General features: G+C 37.7%; 2 protein-coding genes across 2 annotated transcripts; one reads left to right on the top strand and one right to left on the bottom strand.

Moving 5' to 3' along the window:
• The first annotated feature begins 1,795 nt into the window (after window positions 1–1,795).
• fbxw8 (F-box and WD repeat domain containing 8) lies at window positions 1,796–16,988 on the top strand. Its single transcript, XM_079451273.1, has 11 exons — window positions 1,796–3,426; window positions 3,517–3,621; window positions 4,071–4,235; window positions 4,413–4,501; window positions 4,626–4,777; window positions 5,144–5,340; window positions 5,878–6,099; window positions 10,811–10,938; window positions 14,290–14,463; window positions 15,597–15,713; window positions 15,793–16,988. The coding sequence occupies exons 1-11, from the start codon at window positions 3,070–3,072 to the stop codon at window positions 15,944–15,946; spliced, it is 1,860 nt and encodes a 619-aa protein (XP_079307399.1). The 5' UTR covers window positions 1,796–3,069; the 3' UTR covers window positions 15,947–16,988.
• tesca (tescalcin a) lies at window positions 16,463–20,490 on the bottom strand. Its single transcript, XM_079451274.1, has 8 exons — window positions 20,230–20,490; window positions 18,788–18,857; window positions 18,632–18,712; window positions 18,417–18,556; window positions 17,647–17,708; window positions 17,463–17,570; window positions 17,303–17,350; window positions 16,463–17,201 (listed from the first exon to the last, which is right to left on the bottom strand). The coding sequence occupies exons 1-8, from the start codon at window positions 20,282–20,284 to the stop codon at window positions 17,112–17,114; spliced, it is 654 nt and encodes a 217-aa protein (XP_079307400.1). The 5' UTR covers window positions 20,285–20,490; the 3' UTR covers window positions 16,463–17,111.
• Between the last annotated feature and the right edge of the window lie 232 nt (window positions 20,491–20,722).

Genomic DNA, 20,722 nt, shown 5'->3' with positions numbered 1-20,722 from the left:
AGTAACGTCAACTATAAAAGATCGTAGCTTATGTAAACATCAGTAGCATGCCCTTTGATTCACATTTCCCATGAAATCTCATTCATGACAAAGTTCTAGATTTAACACTGTCACAAACAATCAAGCCAAAAGCCCTTTATAAAAAGTTCTAAAAAAGGATTTGTCTTCGTTTGTAAACATCCATGTCAAAATACACTTGAAATCATTCTAGAGTATAAATATGTTTTCCGTTCAGAATAGTACGGCGAAATGTAAGGACAATAAATATCTCATAAAAACATCAAAGAAACAGAATCACAGCTCCGATGTTGAATGGCATAGTTACAGTAGCTTATAACTAAACGTTACAGTGCATTTCGCAGAGGAGAAATTTGGTAACAGTGTTTTTGGTGGCTCTCCTCTGAAGTTTGACCTTTAATCATATTTTACTCTTTTTGCAAATAGTTGCTTATTTGCATATCCAAAGCACAAACCCCCCCTCAATCCCTACAGGGACGTCTCGCAAAAACAACAAGATCTCAGCTGTCATGAAAGGTCATCGAAGTTGAGTCGAGGCTCCTATTGCCATAGTGCTATAACATTTCCTCGCAAAGGCCAGGGGACAATGACATCAGCCTTTATTTGTAAAAGTTTCCCAAGAGACTTCGAGTTTGACTACACTGACCTCAAGAGTTCTACCAAACAAACGTGTACTAGGTGACATCAGCATGTTGTGTTTCAGTAATCAAGAAGGGATGGAGCGATGGTCGTCATACGGTATGAATGTGATTGGCTCGCTTGTAATGTACAGCACAGGTGCGTCTGGGGTTTGCATGTTTCCATTACAACACTACTGCAAACGTTGCGATATACATGGATGAGAAAACTTTGACCCAATGATTCCACAGCAAGTTTCTACAGTGCAGATCTGACGGACGCCTTCTCTTCTCTGTTCAATCTGGAGCTGGTCGTCCCAAGAGAATCCGAAGATTCATCTACAGCACAACAGGAAAAGTTCTAAATATTAAAAAAATCAATCCCACTGGTCCAGCAACAACATAAAAAATAACATGTAGGCCTTATATAAAATAAGATTTAGTTCACAATTTGCAGTTGTAACGAAGTTTTTTTATTACGCATGCCACCATAATCTACTTTAGAATAATTGGATGCCATCAATGAAGTGATATTTTGTTTAACAGTGTTTTATGATAGGCGATAACTAAGCATCTTAAAATATATTTTGTAAAATAAGATTTTTACAACCATTTAGTTGCACAAAAAAAGAAAGAAAAACGTTGTGCATATTTAATAAGATTAATTTTATTTTAACATATTTGAAATGTTTAGATTGGTCAAAGTCACATCAGAGCTAATAGGTGTTGTTCTCTACAAGTTCTCCCAAAGTTACCTAAAACGTTCTTGGCATTGAAAGAGCATTTTACATTTACATTTAGTCATTTAGCAGACGCTTTTATCCAAAGCGACTTACAAAGAATTAAGGGAGCAATAGAAAGAGCAATAGTACGATATTGTTATACGAAATCATTGTTATAAAACGTTTTATCTTTCATCATCAGTTGAACGTTTAAAACATTCAATGCAGAATGTGCTCAGAAAGGATTTTGGTTAGCCGGGATTATATTTTATAACAAATGACACATTTATTAACACACTTTGGTAATCCATTATACTTCCACGTATGTTTTCCAAAAACACGGCCATTTTAAGAGTTCCCTAGAATCTCTGCTTAAATGCTCCTCTCCTCTCTAATGTATTGTTATGTTATTCACCTGTCAGCTCGTTCTTACCTGTTGGTGCTCGTCTTTAGATCATGTGCGCATCGTCTCACCTACAGATGTCGCTTTTTGACTAAAAACACGAGAAGCGTCACTTGAATGACCGCGCACACTATCTGCAAGCTTCTGATGATGTTTTTCCCGTCGCTTCGTCGTTCGTCCTCGATGATTTGATCTTTTGCAGCCCATCTTTTCTGCAGCTGATCGCCGATCCAGCGCAGTCGGTGCGCAAAGGGCAGCGGAGCGCATCCGTTGGCGCGCACGGAGTCTCCAAGCGCGCTCAGAGCCTGCTTCACCGGCAGACAGCACATCGTCTATAATCTATTCTGCTTTCCTCTCTGAAATCTCGGTTTGGATGCAGAGAATCGTGTTTTGTTCGCCTGTCGATGGAACAGTGTGTGTTTGTTTCTGTCGGCTGTATTATTTATTAAAGTGTCACATGGTTTAGGGTTTACATCACCATCTCCCCTAAGAGAGAGGTAATGGTTAACTCTTCAATGTCCTCACTTCTCTCTGATCAACAGCTTTTGTCTTTTCAAGGGGTGGTCGTACAATTCACAGGCATTCTTGACAAGATTGCACGACAGACGTATGCATCCCAATTTAAAACGTGCTGTGCGTGAAACGTTGGCGTTTTTCTGCGTGCAAGGATGTAAACGTTTTCAAAGAACTTTGGCTGTGTAAATAAAACGACATTTTGGGGACTGTCGTTTTGTATATTTGAATACATTGTTAATACATTCCGCGAATACATTTCTATAAATGTGTTCATTTTGCAATGCAGAACAGGAATAAAAACGTGCCTTGTGTAATATCGGCATATCATGTTCAATATCATATAATTGTGCATTGTAGTAATAACAGAATAAGCTATATTATAAATATTTTACATATGCATTTTTGTGCATTGAATGTAATCTCCCGTTAAGATGAATTACTAAAAAGTTAAAATAATTTGTATTATAAATGTCGTAAATTATTATATATAACGGACATTCTAAGATCGCCAATCGTTTGCTGTTTAAGTGGATCAAACGCATCTTTGCAGGTAGGCATCTACTAAGTCTTTCTTGACACAACCATTGTCTCGTGTTATGAATAATTGTTTGTTTGGGTGGGTGAGGCACGCGCCGAGCGGAACTCAATGTTCCGCAATGTTCCACCCGGCGCCATTTCGCCACCGGACCGCCGTTTGTTTTGATGTTAACAGCGGTAGTCCACGAGTCTCGCAGGCGATTAAGACCTTATTAAACATGAATAGAAACACGACGTGACTATTGTGTAAACTGGAATGGAAGGCGAAGAGCTTTCGACCTTCCGAGAGCGCTGGAAACACGAATTAAACACCAAGAAAGGCAGTAAAGACGAAGTGGGATATTTTGGACACCCGAGTAAGGACAGCCCATCTGATCAAAACGCAAGCTACTGGAAGAAACAGACTCGACCCGGATCCACAGATCAGCCGGGGTATGTGTCCATTGCCGAGGGTTTGTTGGACGGCAGAACCAGCCCGCTGCTGGACAGGATCGAGAAGGAGAGAACGCGCAGGAAGCGCGCCCCCGAGAGCGATGCGATCAACAGAGGCGCGCCTCCTAAAAAAGCGAGCGGCTCGTGCCACGAACTGCTCGAGCAGTTCATTAAGGATTTGGTAAGTGGATGATCATAATGTACTGTGATTTTGGTGCTTAGTCGTGGTTGTCTTAATAAATCTCCATCTGTTGTGTTGTAATGTGTTCAGAATGAAATGAATGACATCCCGTTCTTTGACGTGGAGTTGCCCTATGAACTGGCACTGAAGATTTTTCAGTTTCTGAGCAGAACAGACCTGGGCCGATGTGCTCAGGTAAATATATAAAGCCAGATAAAGTTGTATTCTCTATGTTCTGTTGTGTCTAGATATGTTCTGTTCATTTATATTCTATTCTGTTTAGTTCTTTTCAGTTCTGTTCTGTTCTTTTGTATCCAGTTGAATTCTATTCAGTAATATTCGAATCTGTTCTATTACATTACATTCTGTTCTGTTAAGTTTTATTCTATTCAGTTCTGGTATATTCTGATGTTTCCTATTTATTTCTATTTATCTTGTTAATTTTTATTTTATTTGTTCTGTTCTGTTTCTGTTTGGTTACATTTGCATATATTCATTTAACAGATGCTTTTTTGTTTTCCTATATTCTACTGTACTTATTCTATTCTGATCTAATATTGATACACCCATTCAGCCTTCAGAATGATCAAACATATTTTGTGATATCAATATTCCAGCCTTTTTATTTCTTGCTTTTGGTCCAGGCTAGTAAATCCTGGAAGGTTTTGGCTGAGGATGAGGTGTTGTGGCACAAGTTGTGTCTGAAGGAAGGTTTTCACAGCGGGACAAGTATCTCAGACTCCCCCTGCTGGAAGAGCACGCTTAGAGACGCTTACAACACTGAGAGCACTGTGAAATCAAACTGGAAGGTAAAACATCTTCAAATAAAATAAAAAAGAGCTACGTCACTAGATTGTATTGAGGCTAATTTGAAGTAATTCAATTAAATTTGTTAGATTTTATTGGACAGCCATATTCATTAAACCTTTTGAATTTGTATTTACAATGATCATCTTAACTAAATGTTTTTGCTCTGTTGCCAAAAGAATCGTGTTGGATCTATTCGCAACCTACAGTACGAGTTAGGAAAAGTGTTGTGTGATGTCAGTTCCTGTGCAGGGCTTGTTATCGCTGGGTATGTCTGATATTCTATATACATGGGAACATGTATGGTATAAAGTAACAAACTGTGAATGTTTTCAATCGTCTATTAAGTTGTCGTCTCACCGTAATCAGTGTATCACTCTCTTGTTCTGTAGCTACACCTCTGGTGATGTCCGTCTGTGGGACACACTTCACTGGGACACGTCTTACCTGCGCTCAACACACTCCTTAAGAAACGAAAGTCCAGCTCCTCACATCAGTCTTGTACGCATCAATAAAACCATAGCCACAGCTGCTTATGAGAACGGTGAGACTTCTTATTTAATACCTTTAAATGGCTTTGTAACATTTTAGTCAGTGAGTTTCACATTTTGGGGCCTTAAAATCTTATACCTGGAAACTAGAAAGATGAACGATTTTGAACATTTAAAACAAACAAACACAAAATAACATTTAGAGTTTAAAATCATGAAATAAGTCAGAATATTCTAAACTAGGCCACTTAAAGTATAATTATAATTTGATATTCAAATTAAATTTCATCTTAAAATGTTTCAAATCCAAATTATACCTGGACAATACCTTGCATTTGGAGAATTTCATTATTCGATGGTTCTTGTTTTGGTCGCTGTTGGAGGTGAAGCACCTTATGTGTCTGTTGTTATTTGTTTAGGTTGTGTAGATGTTTGGAGCACTGAAACCGGTCTTGAACCCATCCATCAGTACCAGCATCTACAGAAGGTTCATGCTCTGGATCTCAGCCCAGACTGTCCAGCATTGGCCTCTGCATCAGGACCAGAGGTTCGCCTGGACTCCACAGATGAGAAGGGCTACTGGAGATCACAATGTCTCATTCAGTTACCCAAACCTGTACGTTTATGATTTCCTTATAAGTTTCAATTATTAATGAATCCCTCCTCGATCCAACCTACATTAATAAAAATATAAGTACCATTTCAAATAAATAGAGATTGTACGTGGGTGATTTTTGCACCTGCAAGACATTTCATTATGCCTGTTGTGTATTTATCTTTCATTGACTGATATTGATTTTTAATCACTGAGGATAATTATGTTAGTGTTGATACGTATTTGTAAATGTAATTTTTTTTCGAAATGCTGCATCTTATTCTTGTTATATTCTTTTCCACAGAGTTGTTATAATGACATCAATGTTAAAAAGTATGTTGACATAATGTTGGAAATATTGCACAAATCACGCAATGATTTTAATTATCTTTACTTACTTAATTTTACTTCATTTAAGTCTTATGTTGAATGCACTTTTGTTTAGAGACAACAAGATGGTGCCATCAATCGTTACACCTTACAACCGATTAAGTAAAAGTATAAATATCGATTAAATCAGTATTTGTGAAGAATCCTGAGATATCCTGTGTCTTTCAGGTAGATGGAGTCCTGGTGGTGCCAGGGAGGCGGGACTTCCCTTTGGTCGCGGCGTGGGCAGGTGAAAGTGTTAACTTGTTGGATTCCAGACGGAAGGAAGAGGAACCCAATGTTCTTCATTCTGTGTACGGCCACCCGGTCACCTGTGTAGATGTGACGGCCTCCAAAGCTGCTCTGGGGGTCAAGAGCTGTGGTTGGGGGATGAATGATGGCGGCAACAAGGTAGCTGCTCAAACACAGATAAATGGATAATACACAAAGGCGAAGTTTACCCAAAAGTCAAAATTCTCATGAGGTTTAAACCCACAGTCTTATTTTTCCCAGCAGAATTCCTTAACCACTGAGTCAAAACACGGTCACCAACATCTCATGTAGTCAGTCTCTGATGTTTGGATAATTGAGCTCACGGATGTATTCCCAAAGTTACATGCATTGTTCTTTGATCATGTTGTCTTAGAGATAAACCTACAACCTAATGAATCCAAAGTTTGGTCCCAGAACCTCTCAAAATGGTCCCTGGTTGCTCTCTTTACCACCACAAAGCTCAGAAGTTAATCAGGTTAATGATTCCCAACCAGAGGTACATCAACATCAGGGGGACTGGAACACATTTGTTAAAGGTCCAGTGTGTAGTTTGGAGAATCTATTGAGAGAAATGCAATATAATAAACATAACTATGTCTTCAGAGGTGTATAAAGAACTTTCATAATGAAGCGTTTTCTTTTTTTATTATCTTAGAATGATCTATTTCTATTTACACACACAGCGGGTCCCCTTAAATGGAATTCTCCATGTTGTTTCTACAGTAGCTCTAAATGGACAAAGTGCTTTACAGAGCGCGTTTCGTAAACGTGATCTCCTTCGGCAAAGAAGTAAAAAACCACGCAATCCTATTGGTTGACCAACATGTGATCTGCGTCAACATACACTATATGTTTTAATGTTTTTTTGTGCTTTAATTGCTTTAAAAGGTTCTCTCTCTTCGGGTCTAGCTTTCTTCACGTCTTTCTTAAAATTCAGTTCCACTGACAGTCCTATCCGATTTTTTTCATTTAAATACTTATGGTTCAGTTGATTCTTTAACAAATTATATATACAGTAAAAGTTTTATTGAAAATTGTTAATGTTTTGGAAATCTGTTTTAAAATAATGTTAAACAACCGAAATGGTGAAGCCAGTATCATGAATCATATCAAATCTGAGCATATGTGTTTAAAATGTTTTTCGTATATAGTATATATACCTGGTGAGTCAGTATATATTTTTTGCAATGACATTAAAGATAATTCTTATTTAAAAAGTATCAAATAAAAGAGTTCAGACTAATCCTTGCTGATGTGGCTGTTTGAAGTCTCTCAAGAGCTTTGAGGTTAAACCCAAGCGATCCTCTCCTGATTTTAAGATCAGCCGTCATGTGACCCATTGCTTTAAACAGAGATTAAAATAAACCTCTCCAAATCACAACGGACCTTTCTCAATAGTGTTTATCCAGCCAGACAGCGAGTGTCTCGGCGGGAGCCCTGCTCACGGGAGGGATTGTAGTAGTTTATCAGTGAAGCGACGTCTGGAGATGTTGACAGTAATCAGATGAGTGCCTGATAGATGGATGCAGATGGTGTCCTGTTGTACAATACAATGCTTTGGCTCTTGTCCACTGACATCACCCCCGTTTAAACACTCTCATTAACTGAACCGGGACGGATATTTAGAGCCGACCGGGAGGGTGAACGACAAGCCAGTTTATCAATGTCAGCTTGCAGGAAAATTGTCTTGTTTCACTGTTAAATGGAAGGAAGTAATCAAGTTTTTCTTGTTGTACATGTTGGACAGTTTTCTTTTTTAAACAGATTTTGTATTGCCTAGCAATTAAACCGCTGTATTATAATGGTTTAATAGGGCTATTGATGATATAGGGCGATGTTATTAATGGTACTTTTGCTATATAGATGGATTACTGAAATAATAACAAAATAACAGAATTATGCTCGATGGCTATGTTAAAGAATACATTTACGTTTATTAATTTAGCAGAAGACTTTTTCCGAAGCGACAAATGAGGGAGAAAACAAAACACTCATCCTCATCCTTTTACGTTGTTTAGAGAAGAAAAAGGCAAAACTTTAGCTAAAGAAGCTTAATTATAAAGAAGGTACATTATAATGAATTTATTATTAAATGATTCAATATTAAAATATTATAAATACATGTAATGTTTTGAATATTAATCATTCTTATTTACAGTATCCAACATAAAAATCTAAACAAAGACAAATGCAGAAAATACTTTTAAATTGTGTTTTTTTTACGTTTAGGAATGAAATATTTATTGATTATTGACTAAATATTGTAACACGTAAGAATGGAATCACACTGTCTGTTTTTCCATTTGTCACTTCTGGAGTCGTCTACATCTTTCCATTCCGGTGAGCGCCGGTGAGCTTTTGCGACGCCAGGGTCGGCGGACTAATTTCCGGTCGTATAACACTATCGAGTTGTTTTGGCTTAACAAAGTGCTCGGCAATGTTAAGAGGATCTATCGCTTATTTTTTACCCATATTTGCCAGCCAAAAATCCTCCTTTTACACAATATTATACAACCGGAAATTAGTCTTCCGACCCTGGCGCCCCAAAAGCTCACCGGCACCATCTTGTGCAACTGCGAATTCATGATTAGCTCTTTCCTGTTTGTGTGATGTCATGTCTCTGTCAGTAGTGTTACATGTTGGCATGGTTTTCAAATTGCTAGGGGGTAAGACGTGTCAGCGCCAACACTGTTGATCTAAAATGTGTGCGTGTTATTTGATGAGAAGACATGTGCCTCATTAAAACCAGTCAAAAACACGAGTTCAGCAGCGAGCCATCTCTCATTCATTGTCAACCCAGCATAAGTTAATTTATAAAATGACAAAATCAATTATTGGGTTGTAAAGTGTAATTCTTTTGAACGATTTATTTCTATAACCACAGTTTCATTGGAAAAATCAAGATTGCTGTAGTAAAACATGGGTCAATTTATGGTGGCCATTTCTTGGTGTTTGTTGATAGTTGTCGGATCAGTGTGAACCTATATACAGTACATATACAACCGTGGGAAAAAAATATGAAGAGACCGTTCCAAATTTTCATTTCATAGTGTCCATTCCAATTCAGTGTCTGTTGAATTTCGACAAAATCAAACCTCGGGGTGACACAAAGTCATCCAACAGCAATATAATATATGCATGAAAACTTTGATTAAAATCGAGGTTATCACATAGAAAAAATACATTTGTAACTTTTTCTAGATACATGTACAAATATTGCTGTTGTATTGATTAAAAGTGAATATGAACTTTTTTTCAATACTTGAGGTCTGAAAATATACAGAGAGCATCTTTTCTGTCTTTTACCTGTTTCTCACTGTTTCATTTTCTGCAAATAAATGCAAATAGAAACAATATTTCTATTTGAAATTTGGGAGAAATATTGTTAGTGGTTCACAGAATGAAACAAAAATTATAATTTGATCATGTAATTTCATACCTGTATAAATGACTTTGTTCTGATAAACACGGAGAAAGATATTTGGAAGAATGTTAGTAATTTCCGGAACATCATTGACTACCATAGTAGGAAAAATTAAATGGTTGTCAAAAGTGCCCCAGAATTCTTCAAAATATCTCATTTGGTGTTCAACTGAACATATGTTCCAGAACTGAAAATCGCTAACGTTCTTCCAAATATCTTTCTCTGTGTTCATCAGAACAAAGACATTTATTCAGGTTTGGAACAAGGGTGAGTAAACAACGACAGACTTTTTATATTTGGATGGAGTATCCCTTTTAAGTAGCGTGGGAACATTTGTAGTAATAGCCAAAAATTCACTGTGTATGGGTCAAAATAATCGATTTTTCTTTTATGCCAAAAACCATTAGGATAGTAAGTAAAGATCGTGTTCCTTGAAGATATTTTGTAAATGTCGCACTATAAATATATGAAAACTTTATTTTTGTGAGTTAATTTGGACAACTTTGAAGGCGATTTTCTCAATATTTAGATTTTTTTGCCCCCTCAGATTAAAGATCTCAGCCAAATTGCGTCCCATCCTAACAAACCGAACATCGACGGAAAGCTTATTTATTCAGCTTTAAGATGATGGAAATGTATGCCCAATATCATATTTTACCTCAACACATACTTATAAATAGTACATTTTAAAATCAGAGAAATGGTCTCTGAAATGGTCTCTTTATTATTTCCGCGGCTGTATGTGTTTACCTTAATAATTACAGAATATTGGGAGCTTTCTGGTGTCTTGATGATAAACTCCCATTGGCTGTCATTTTGGTTTCTCTCAAGGATGTTGGCAGGCAACACGGTGGCTCGCAATTATGCGTGTCTGGCCCAAACCGAAGGCACTAAACAGCTGGCATGAGCTCAATAGTGACATCATGCGCTCCCTCTTTTCTTTTGTTTAACTGTTGCCTCAATAATTTGTGTCCAATATGACCGCACCGTTGACTTTCCTTTACTCAGTCTTCACATGGCAGCTGATGTTTCAAAGTTTCAAATAATTCTCAGACGGTACGTCCACAGATCGCTCACGACCATCTGTTGCATATTGCATGCAAAAACAGCAAGAGTATAAAGCTTTGCAAATGACTGGAGGGCTTTTGAGTACATTCGGTGAATTGTTACAATTGTGCCCTAAAGCTGAAGTACTTAACAATTCAATGGCCCAAAATATGAGCACATTTTTTTTGACACAGTTTTAGTTAAACGGACTGCTTCTGTTGTTTTCTTTTAATAATTGTGTCGGCCTGAAACGTGTGTTAAGTGTTCACAAGACATGAGAAATGTGTTTGCAGACATCTGCGGATGCAAGCTGTGGGACTGACAAAAAAATCCTGTGAGTTTTACAATCACACCAGGAGTTTTCCTCTCTCGCCTCAGATTCAGGTGTACAACCTGGAGACCAGCCAGTCGGAGATAACCGTGGGGAACTCGGCGGGGGACTTCACCTGCGTCAACCTGCGAGACAGCCCCCCTCACCTGCTGGTGTGTGGAAACAAAGACAGGCGGTACGACACGACACGTGTACCTCATCTATCTCTGTTACGTTCACACATGCACACGTTTCTGTCATCTGTCTGGCATACTGAAACCTCTTGCGACTGGAAGTTTCTTATACAGGGAGAGTTCGATGAGTTTTGACGGATAATAGCGCTCTCATTTACGCATGCAGCTGGTGTTAAAGGGATTCTTCACCCAAAATGACAATTCTGTCATCATTTACTCACCTTTAAGTTTTTGCCAATCTCGAAATGGCTTTGTTCTGATAAACACAGAGAGAGATATTTGGAAGAATGCTTATAACTTGCCATTTCCTTTATCGTTCATCCCTTTAATTCTCATTTTTAGACTTGATTTTCTTAGACTTTGTTTGTAATTCCAATTGACAATTCTGACCGGTTATGTTAATTATAATAGAGTAAAAAGTATCCTGCCCATATTGTGTAAACTGTATATTTATGTATTTTGTAAGTGTTTCTATCCAAAGTTGTTTACAGTGCATTGCAGGTATACTGAAAAATCAACTAGTAGGATTTATTTTTTGGGGGGTTTATGTGCGCAACTTTTTACCCACAGTTTATTTAAGTATAAAACGAAATAACACAAAAAATTTAGTAAATCCTACTAGTTGTTTTTATCACTGTATACATTTTGGAATTGTCTTCATTTGATTTCTTATTTCGGTTTTGTGTGAAGAGAATGGACATTCAAACCGGTGTCTCCTGAGTTTCATGGCTCAATGTGACCGCTAGTCTAAAGCTCGGACAGCAATTTGGGCACTTTCGTCAGTTTCTGACAGACATTATAGTGATAGTTCACGCAAAAGGAAAGGTCTGTCATTGTTTGATAACCCTTGTGTCGTTTGTATGAGTTTCTTTCTTCTGCACCACACAAAAGAAGATATTTTGAAGAATGTTGGTAACCGAACAACGGCGCAACCCAACTGACTTGCATTGGTTTTGTGTCCATAAAATAGAAATGAATGGGTATCGCTGTTGTTCGGTTTTTACAATTCTTTAAAATATCATTTCACAGAGAGCTTCTGAAAAGCTCAGGCACTTACAGAAGAGGGGGTAGTAATGATGAAAAGCTCTCGGTTTGAAAGGATTGAGTTATTGTCAGTGGGGCATCACCGAGGGCTATTGATTTAGCGGACAAAGAGATGCCGGAGACTAGAATAGACGCGGTGCATCTGCCCGGGAGAACCACGAGCGGCGTCCACATCCGATGCCTCAATTAGTCTTCGCCGAATAAAGAGCCATTTCACCGACACTCGTGACAGCAGGAGCGCTATTTTGGCAGGTGGAGAGTTGCTTGGCAGGTCTTTGTAAATAAATTCCGACTGCATCTTCCCTCGGATACTTTATGGAGTGCCAAGAATGAGGACCTGATGTTTCTATGGCCAGCTGCGGCCTCTTTTAAAGCATCCCTTCTTGTTTTTCATCTAGCCACAATTTTGACAAAGCGAACACGCTCACCTTTTGTCCATCTTTGATGGATAAATGAAACGAGGTTTTCCTTCGAGACTCATTTTGGCTGGAATAATTTGACCCCACCTGATCCAACGCTGGGCAGAACACCAAACAACACAGAGAAAATGGGGACTCGGTTCCTGCCCTTTATTAGTGTGGCCAAAGGCCAGGACCTAATGCATCAGTTCTGCTCTCTCCGGTTCTTCAGCATCTGCGCTGTGAAGAGAGAGAGGAATAGGACAGATAACGGTTGGCTCTCTGTGTTTGTGTGTTTTGGTGCCTGATTGGATCTGGCCGTAAAGAAAAGAGAAGCGTGTCTGGCTTAAACATCTGAACAGGAAGTTTACACAGCGTGAAGGAGCCATAAGTGATACGTGTCCAGCTTTGTGCATGGAGAGAGAAAAAGAGAGGGAGAACAAAAGGATATAAGAGCTTGTGTTTTACTCATAAAAATAGAAATATTTATGGATACATTTTAATGAAGCTACTCCGAATCAGTACAATTTAAAGTAAAGCAGTCAATAGTTTGGAAACGCTGAACTGTTTCTGATGACCTTAAAACACGTGCGTCGAAGACAAAATGTTGAGCGTAAAAACGATCGTACTTTACCAAAGACTCAATGATGCAAGTTCATATCTGCCTCTTGCAGAACACGCTCTTCTTCATTTTCACATCACGTATCAGATCACGCAGGCATCTATTTTCAACCTAATGAACAACTATGGATTATTATTAACAATAAAGTGGAAAGGTTTCCATAGACTCTATATGGTCCCAATTATTTAATCATTTTTCATCATTTACTCACGATTGTTCCAAACCTGTACACACAAAGGAAGATATTTGGAAGAATGTCCGTAAACAAACAGATCTCATCTCCCATTGACTTCCATGGTATTCATTATTCCTACTATGGCGGCAAATGTGTTACTAACTAAAAGTAGCACATTGAAATTGTAAAATGTGTTTTGTGCATTGAATTACTGACAAACGGAAAATACCGAACTGAAAACTTCAAGAGATGTTTAGAAAGGAGCATTCTAATGATAAACACATCATTGTCCTGTTCAGTCAATTTTATTTCCAGATAGCTCGCATATTCTTTTAATTTACATTTCTTCATTTGAAGACGTCTTCGGTGTTATAAAAACCTTCTATCACTATATGAACTCCCTGCACGGATGTGCATTCTCAGTGCATGAATTCGTCTCTCCTGTTATATTAAGTTGTTGGCATTTTAGCTGCGTGACACCAATATTCTTGATGAATTAAAAGATGCCTTTCAGATGACAGCTCCGTGAAACTAGACGCTAGATTAGCAGTGGATTGATGACCGCTGCAACCAGCCGGTAAATATATGACACCGTTTTCAAATTAAACAAGAGCAACAGATATGGACCATCGCCATAATTACTCACAACATTAAATCCTGCTTGCCTATGCATTACCTATTCATTGTGACTAATATCTTTTGTGCTCTTAAGTGATTTTTCTGTCCAAGCAAAATTAAATTTTGTCGATTATCTTTTGGACGGCGCCGGCATGGAGTCATCTTTTGGCTGCCTTTGGTACCATTAAAGAGAACAGATGGATTTGAGCTCCTTTGGGTCTGGAAAAGTAATTTCTTTGTACTGGCCACTAATGTCAACTCACTGCGGTGTTCTGTTAGGGAAATAACGCTGTCGTTTTTTCTGACATATTTGTCTCGCACAATGAGAATATTGGCATGGAGTCTGGTGCACTTTGCCGTTTTTTCTGGCCAAGAACCGAGAGAGAGGGACTGTTAACTTCACCAACATGACAAATGTTCTTAAAATCGGTTCAATGTTGTTCTGCTCCTGACACGTCCTACAGCGTAATGGCATTAAACCATTCTTCTGTTTCAGGGTGAGAGTGTTTGACTTGCGTACCGGCTCCTCGGTCGTGTCTCTATACGCCCATCACATGGGCGTGACCACCGTCCAAGCAGATGATTGGAAGATCGTCAGTGGTGGCGCTGAGGGATTGGTCAGTGTGTGGGAGATGAGGATAGGAGCCAAACTCTGGGAAATGCACAACAGGTAACAATGCTCGCTTGTTTGTTCCAATATGGACGGGACCTCAAATCATCCTCGATTTTGTTCTTTACCCAGAACACCCTTGCAACCGTACAGACCGTCTCAAAGCAACAACATAAACAAACGTTACTGCGCATGTGCGCGTTCGTGGATTTCTGATAACAAGCAAAAGAAACCGAGAAGAACCGTAACTTTGCCTCTCTAATATTTTGAATTTAGACTCCGATACCAAGATCAACCACTAGATGTCAATGTCTCATACGGTTTCTATGAATGCGACACAGTTACATGACCCATTCAACAAATTGTTTTTTTAATAAAATTAACATGGAACAAAATTCAACATATCATACAATTATTATACAATAAAGACAATACGATAAAATAATTATATACATTCATATTAATATTGATGTATATTAAATATAAATAGTTATATTGTTAGGCACAGATCAATAAACAAACAACGACTGGAAGTTATCTTCCGTCCACGCGTGCGTCCGATGAAAATAAAAACACTTTTAATTTTTTTTATCTTAAATGTTTTTCTTTATTTCCATTGTATGGACATAAAACCACTGAGACACTTCTCAAAAAATATTCAGAAGAAAGAGTCATATGCAGGTTTTTGCTGAGATGAGGGAGAATAAATGATAATTGCCTTTTAACTTTTGGGTGAACATCCCTTCAAGGCAAACATGTAAACGGATGCAAAAGTACCACATACTAGTACCACGTGTCCATCAGATTCTGGCCCTTTAATTTAATGTGTAGAATTTGTACAATTCAAAAAATTACAGTGATTAATATCACAATTATATCGGTATAGTGTGACACGCCTAGTACAAAGAAAGACTTTAGATTGAAATATTATTTTGCCGTCCTCCTGCGAGATCCTGTGGACTTGACTGATCGCTCCAGCTCAGGCAATCGCCGTCAACAACCAAGAGCAAAGATGGACCATTGTTATTTTAATACTTATACTTACTTTTTGTCCGGTTTTGTCTTTCTTCCTTTAAAGCTGCTTTGAAACAATGCAACATTGTAATAAGCTCTGAATAAATAAAATGGAATTAATCCTGATACAGTGTCACGTATAATCGACATGGATATCAGACTCTTCTATCTGTGTACAGGCACCCGGTTCGACATATTGAGTTTAACGGCAGCACTCTAGTGACGGCTAACATCCCTGATGAGAAGCAGCCTCGCGGGGCTTGTATCACAGACGATGACCTCACCGCTCACCGAAGGTGACTGCAGATGCCTGGTGTGTGTTATCTTTGCTATTGTTGACAGACTATTTATGTTGAATTTGTATTGTTTCTGTAGACACAGGGGGCTGATCTGTCACTATGATTTCTCTATGGACTCATCGGCACTGGATCATGTTCTGCCCATCTGCAGGTCAAACTACATCGATTCGTCCGGCTACAACTTTAACATCGGCTTGGCCGTGCCTTATGATATATTGAGTGGAACTTAGGTTGGCATCTGCTTTGCAGTTCTTTAGGGTGAGGCTTCACAGAGAAAACATATTTTGATATTTACTGAAAAGTAAGTCAAATCATACTTTTGTAAAGTCGTCTGAATTTGGATGACCCGGTTTTATATGGATGAGAACTTGATTTTAGTTTTGCTCTGCTGAATTTAAGGCCTAATTGTAATCACTTTTGTTTCCATAAACCTTTGTTTTGAATTAGGTTCTGTGTTTAGTATAAGAATATGAGATGTAAATATTTGTTGTTTCTCTCTTGCACACACACAAAGAACGTTGCTACTACAATGACTGCTTGAAAATAGTGATGAGTACATACATTTTCAATGATCAAAAGGTTTAAATTGTGGATTATTCCATACGTACGCATTTCTGAGTCCATATGACCTTTATATAATATCAATTAATGTTTTTAAAGCACAATAAGAATATGCATGCATTTCTAAAACAATAATTATTTGATTGTCTTGAATATTAAGAAAAGCCTTCAAACAATAATCATTTGTGTAATACATAATTTTAAGATCAGATTAAAGCCTACTTAAATATTACTTGTACATACATATGCATATACATAAATGATTTGAGTACCACGTTTCACACCCCGAAAATGTATTAACATATAACACTCATAATAAATACATATTTGCCAGATAGATTGCGTTTTATTGTTATGAAAGGAACTAGCTGAACCAGGCCAACATAAGAGTTCAGTCTGTTTCAGAAGTAACTGATAAGACATGACTTGTTGCTTTCTTATCTCAGGGTGTGGAGTATGGCACTTCTTTGTTATAAAAACAAGAGATTGATGACTTAGTCATTTATCAAAATGTGCATTTTATTTAAGGAACAAAACCATATGCCGTTTGTAAAAGCCCACGGCGCTATAAACCCTGTTTAATATAAGCATTGTATAAACGAAAGCGTGGGTCAATTAAAATGTTTGAGTGCATGTGCCTTGAGAGGCCACAAAAATAGCCCCATGTGGTTGACCAATGTCTCTAAATATAGGTTATAAAATAGTTGGGAGAACTATGTGTCCTTTGTACATTCATGAAGTCTGGACTCACTCATAGCACTCATACCCGCATCCTAAACATTTATTACTAAAGGTTGAAATAGTCTTTTAGAACGTTGTGTTCTAAAGAGGAAACTAAATCGGTTTCCTACATTGAATTGTCATCGTGTCCAAGTTCCAAAAGTTAATGTTCATCTTGGTCTCGATCTGGATCCCTTTTAAAATCTGTGGGAGAGACATTCAAATGTGAGGTACGGACTGCATGCACATCATTTGAATATTTCCCTAATAAGCTAATGACAAACAGACTGTCGACCGGATCAAACCTGCTGGAAATGTTCAAAGGTGATTCCCTCATAAAAGTCATCCGGACCCTATAGCAACGGCAAGAACCGTTTTACAAAATCAAAACTTTCGCTTTGCAGTAAAACGATCGCGATTCATGTCAGTTGCATTTAGACCAAATCACAGAAAAGAATACTGTACCATCTGACCCACTGTGACACTTGCAACTTCCAGCATTGCAGCGTCTGAAATGGCTTTTGCCGTTTCCATCTCTATGGTTTCATTACTACACACCAGCTCTTCTACCACCTACGATTAGATTTACAAACAGTCATGTGAATGTAGTTGAGAAAAGTTAAGAATAAAGAAGTCAAATGAACCTTACACGTTTATATTCGTCTACCGTGATGAAGCCGTCATTGTCAGTGTCATGCATGTTGAAAAGAACTGCAGAGAAGAAATCAAAGTTATCAATTATTATCAATAGTGTTAGTTATTTGATTCCCGCTCTACAAAAATGAACCTAGGCTTTACTACACAAATTTTACCATTATTGTTACCTTTCAAAGGGCAATCTATGTCTTCATTCAGTGTGGTGAATATTTTTACTTTTAGATTAATGAGACATTAAATAGGTTTGGATTTCAGATTTTTAGGGCGACCACTGTTAAGCTAAAATAACCTCCCTGTGCTTTTATTCCGCTACGAGTACACCCATTCCTAACAGTGTTGTAAGAACAAAAGATGAATGCGTTAAACACTGTTGACATTCCTGTTTCTCCTGCTCCACAAAGTTTGTGCACACGGACCTGCTAGGTTTCTGTGGAAGTTGGTGGCGGGGTTGCCAGATATTTTGCGTTACAAAACCCAGCCAATGACCAAACTCCAAATATGCGACTCCCAAAGGCACGGTTATGCATTTCCACACAATTTCTGTTTTTATAACTTAATTTGAACCCATTAAACATTTAAGTACGAGCGATGCATTGATTGTTCGATTCATTGATTCAGTGTATCGCCACATAATGTACCGCACTGATCAAACCGAATCCAATGGCGGTGTTTGTTTCAGCTGTGATCTAGCCTTTACCTCTGAAAATGTTTGTTATTAGTTTGAATTGTATAGTTTGAGTTTGTTCTGAAACGTATTCTCACAGCGTAGTTTGTCCTTCGTGATAGTTTGCCTCTCCTCTTCGCTGGTGTGTTGTTTTGGTGCTTTGAAGAATGCCAGAATAGTCAGAAATTCCTCAAATCCAACCTCCTGTGAATAGCCTTCCTCATTCTGACCCATGTTCCTGGAAAAAAGTCCCTTGTGAGATATAAAACGTCACATGTGACATTTAGCCCCGTCCCAACTCCTCTGTACCTACCTATTATCAAAAAAGGCCTCGATGATCTGTCTGCGGATTGGGTTCTCAGCCAAATTAATAATATTCTCAAGATGTTGTCGTCTAAAAAAAGCCAAAATTATTTTTGCGTGAACTGTACCTTAATAAGTAGCCTTAAATCAATCATTTGTACGGTACCTTAAAACGCCTTCATTTTCTGTGAGGTACATAAATCGTTTATGGAGGCTGTTTATCTGGTCTATGGAAACTAAAGTGGGGATAAACAAAATATACAAAGATTTTAAAATAAACACTTTACAGGTAGAAAAATATATTTTGATAGTTAACAGATGAAGGGGGTAAGCGGTCTGACGTTATATTCTAGCTACTGAAAGAGACAGAATATGTGTGGGTGAGGTGCGATTGTGAGATTGTGTTACAGGAGATTTTGTTGTCCTGTTGTCCGTTTAAAAAAAGGAGATATGCAAGAGATACGTGCAATATCGGTTTTAGTTTTTAGAAAACCTTTTGTCGTGTTTATTAATATTGTACATCTATAGCAAATAAACGAAAGCCATCGCAAAAACACCTCTCCCATACAAAGTGTCTCAAACCTTACATGTGTGGGCTTGTTCAAGATTCCAACTAAGTGAGATTACATACAGTTTGAGATGTCAAAACACAGGAGTAAGATCATAACCATTCAGTCATTTGGTATTATATAGTCACCGACAGAGTAGTATTTATATGTACTATTCAATGTAAATATACTGCTTATATTATACTTTAACTGTCTAAATTGAAGATTCATTGCATTCTGAAAGTATATTACTTGATGTTTTGTCATGTCAGGTTAAGTGAGAACTGTTTATGCATAGGTATATATATATATATATATATATATAGACAATATATATATATATAGTTGTGGGAACTAAGCATTCAAAACACTACACACATATTCACTTAATGTAATACAACATAAAATATTTGAAAGCAACTAGGAAATACCAGTTCTTCCCGTTTTTTTCTGGGACACAATGTGTCACAAAATCTGTCATTTGCATTACACCCGAGGTTTGTTAAGAGCTCTAACAGAGGCTTGAATAGCGGAAAGTATGAACAGACAACCGAAAATGCCATACAGTTCTTTAAATACACAATAAGTGAAAACCAGCAAAAACAACCCGTCATTTTTAGATTGTTTTCAATTTGGTAAAACGCTTATTAAAACACTATATACAAAAGCACTGCTAGAGAGAATGAGAACTTGTGTAATTGGACTTTTGAAATAGCCTTGTCCCGGTGTACCCTATACAAACATGAACACACTACACATTTTGTATTTGTAAGTATTATGTTATCATTTTTCTTTTAATTAATTAATTAATTTAATTTGGGACATTGTAAGAGACTTCCAGCCAAAGAGCTGAAAAAAATTGTACACAGAAAGTAAAGCATACGCTAGTTTGCATTCTAGGTCCCTAGAAATGCTTTAGCATACCGACACTATATATTACACATGCGCACAATAAAAACAACAGCTTATATATGCCATATCTAATAAGTTAACTACTGACAACATAACTAGTGATAATATTAGTTTTTAAACATTCTGAACATTACATTTAGTTACTCACAGCCGGTTTTATCAGAGAGATGTTGAAACGTATGCTCAGACTGCGCACCTCCCATGATAAAGTCCTTCACTGAAGAGTCGAGGAAACAAAGTGAGAGTAGGTTTAACCTGTTCCCAGCTATAAGAGTAAAGATCCTCCCCTGTTGCGAAATAGGCAATGCAAAGTGGATTGGGTTCGAGTCTTTGTGCGGTCCGGGGATCTGAAAATGCCATTATGTGTTTTGTATGTTATGACAGGTTTTGTAGAAACTTCTACATGCCTTCTATACTGGACACCTGTGGCTTTCTGTCGTACCAAATTTTAACGTTGTGTCCAATATATGAAATAAAGCCTCATGGTTATAATATTATTTTAAATAGTATTAAAATGATTATTAAAAATGCATACAGAATTAAATACAATGACAGAATACTATGATCTAAATGCCCGGGGAATAAAACTCTCTCTATAAGGACATTGGCACATGTCCAGCATTTTTATCAGGAAGTGGATT

Source organism: Barbatula barbatula, assembly GCF_947034865.1.
Source record: "Barbatula barbatula genome assembly, chromosome: 2".
In the NCBI taxonomy this organism is placed as follows: Eukaryota; Metazoa; Chordata; class Actinopteri; order Cypriniformes; family Nemacheilidae; genus Barbatula; species Barbatula barbatula.
This window is presented reverse-complemented; position numbering and strand designations above follow the sequence as displayed.

Excerpts from the sequence above, each read along its gene's own strand:
- fbxw8 (XM_079451273.1), top strand. The coding sequence starts at position 3,070 with ATGGAAGGCGAAGAGCTTTCGACCTTCCGAGAGCGCTGGAAACACGAA. Across the intron at positions 3,622-4,070 it reads ACCTGGGCCGATGTGCTCAG|GCTAGTAAATCCTGGAAGGT; the intron begins GTAAATATATAA and ends CTTTTGGTCCAG. Across the intron at positions 15,714-15,792 it reads GACCTCACCGCTCACCGAAG|ACACAGGGGGCTGATCTGTC; the intron begins GTGACTGCAGAT and ends TTGTTTCTGTAG.
- tesca (XM_079451274.1), bottom strand. The coding sequence starts at position 20,284 with ATGGGAGGTGCGCAGTCTGAGCATACGTTTCAACATCTCTCTGATAAA. Across the intron at positions 17,709-18,416 it reads CACGAAGGACAAACTACGCT|TTCTTTTCAACATGCATGAC; the intron begins GTGAGAATACGT and ends TCTTCTCTGCAG. Across the intron at positions 17,571-17,646 it reads CGGTAGACGAATATAAACGT|GTGGTAGAAGAGCTGGTGTG; the intron begins GTAAGGTTCATT and ends ATCTAATCGTAG.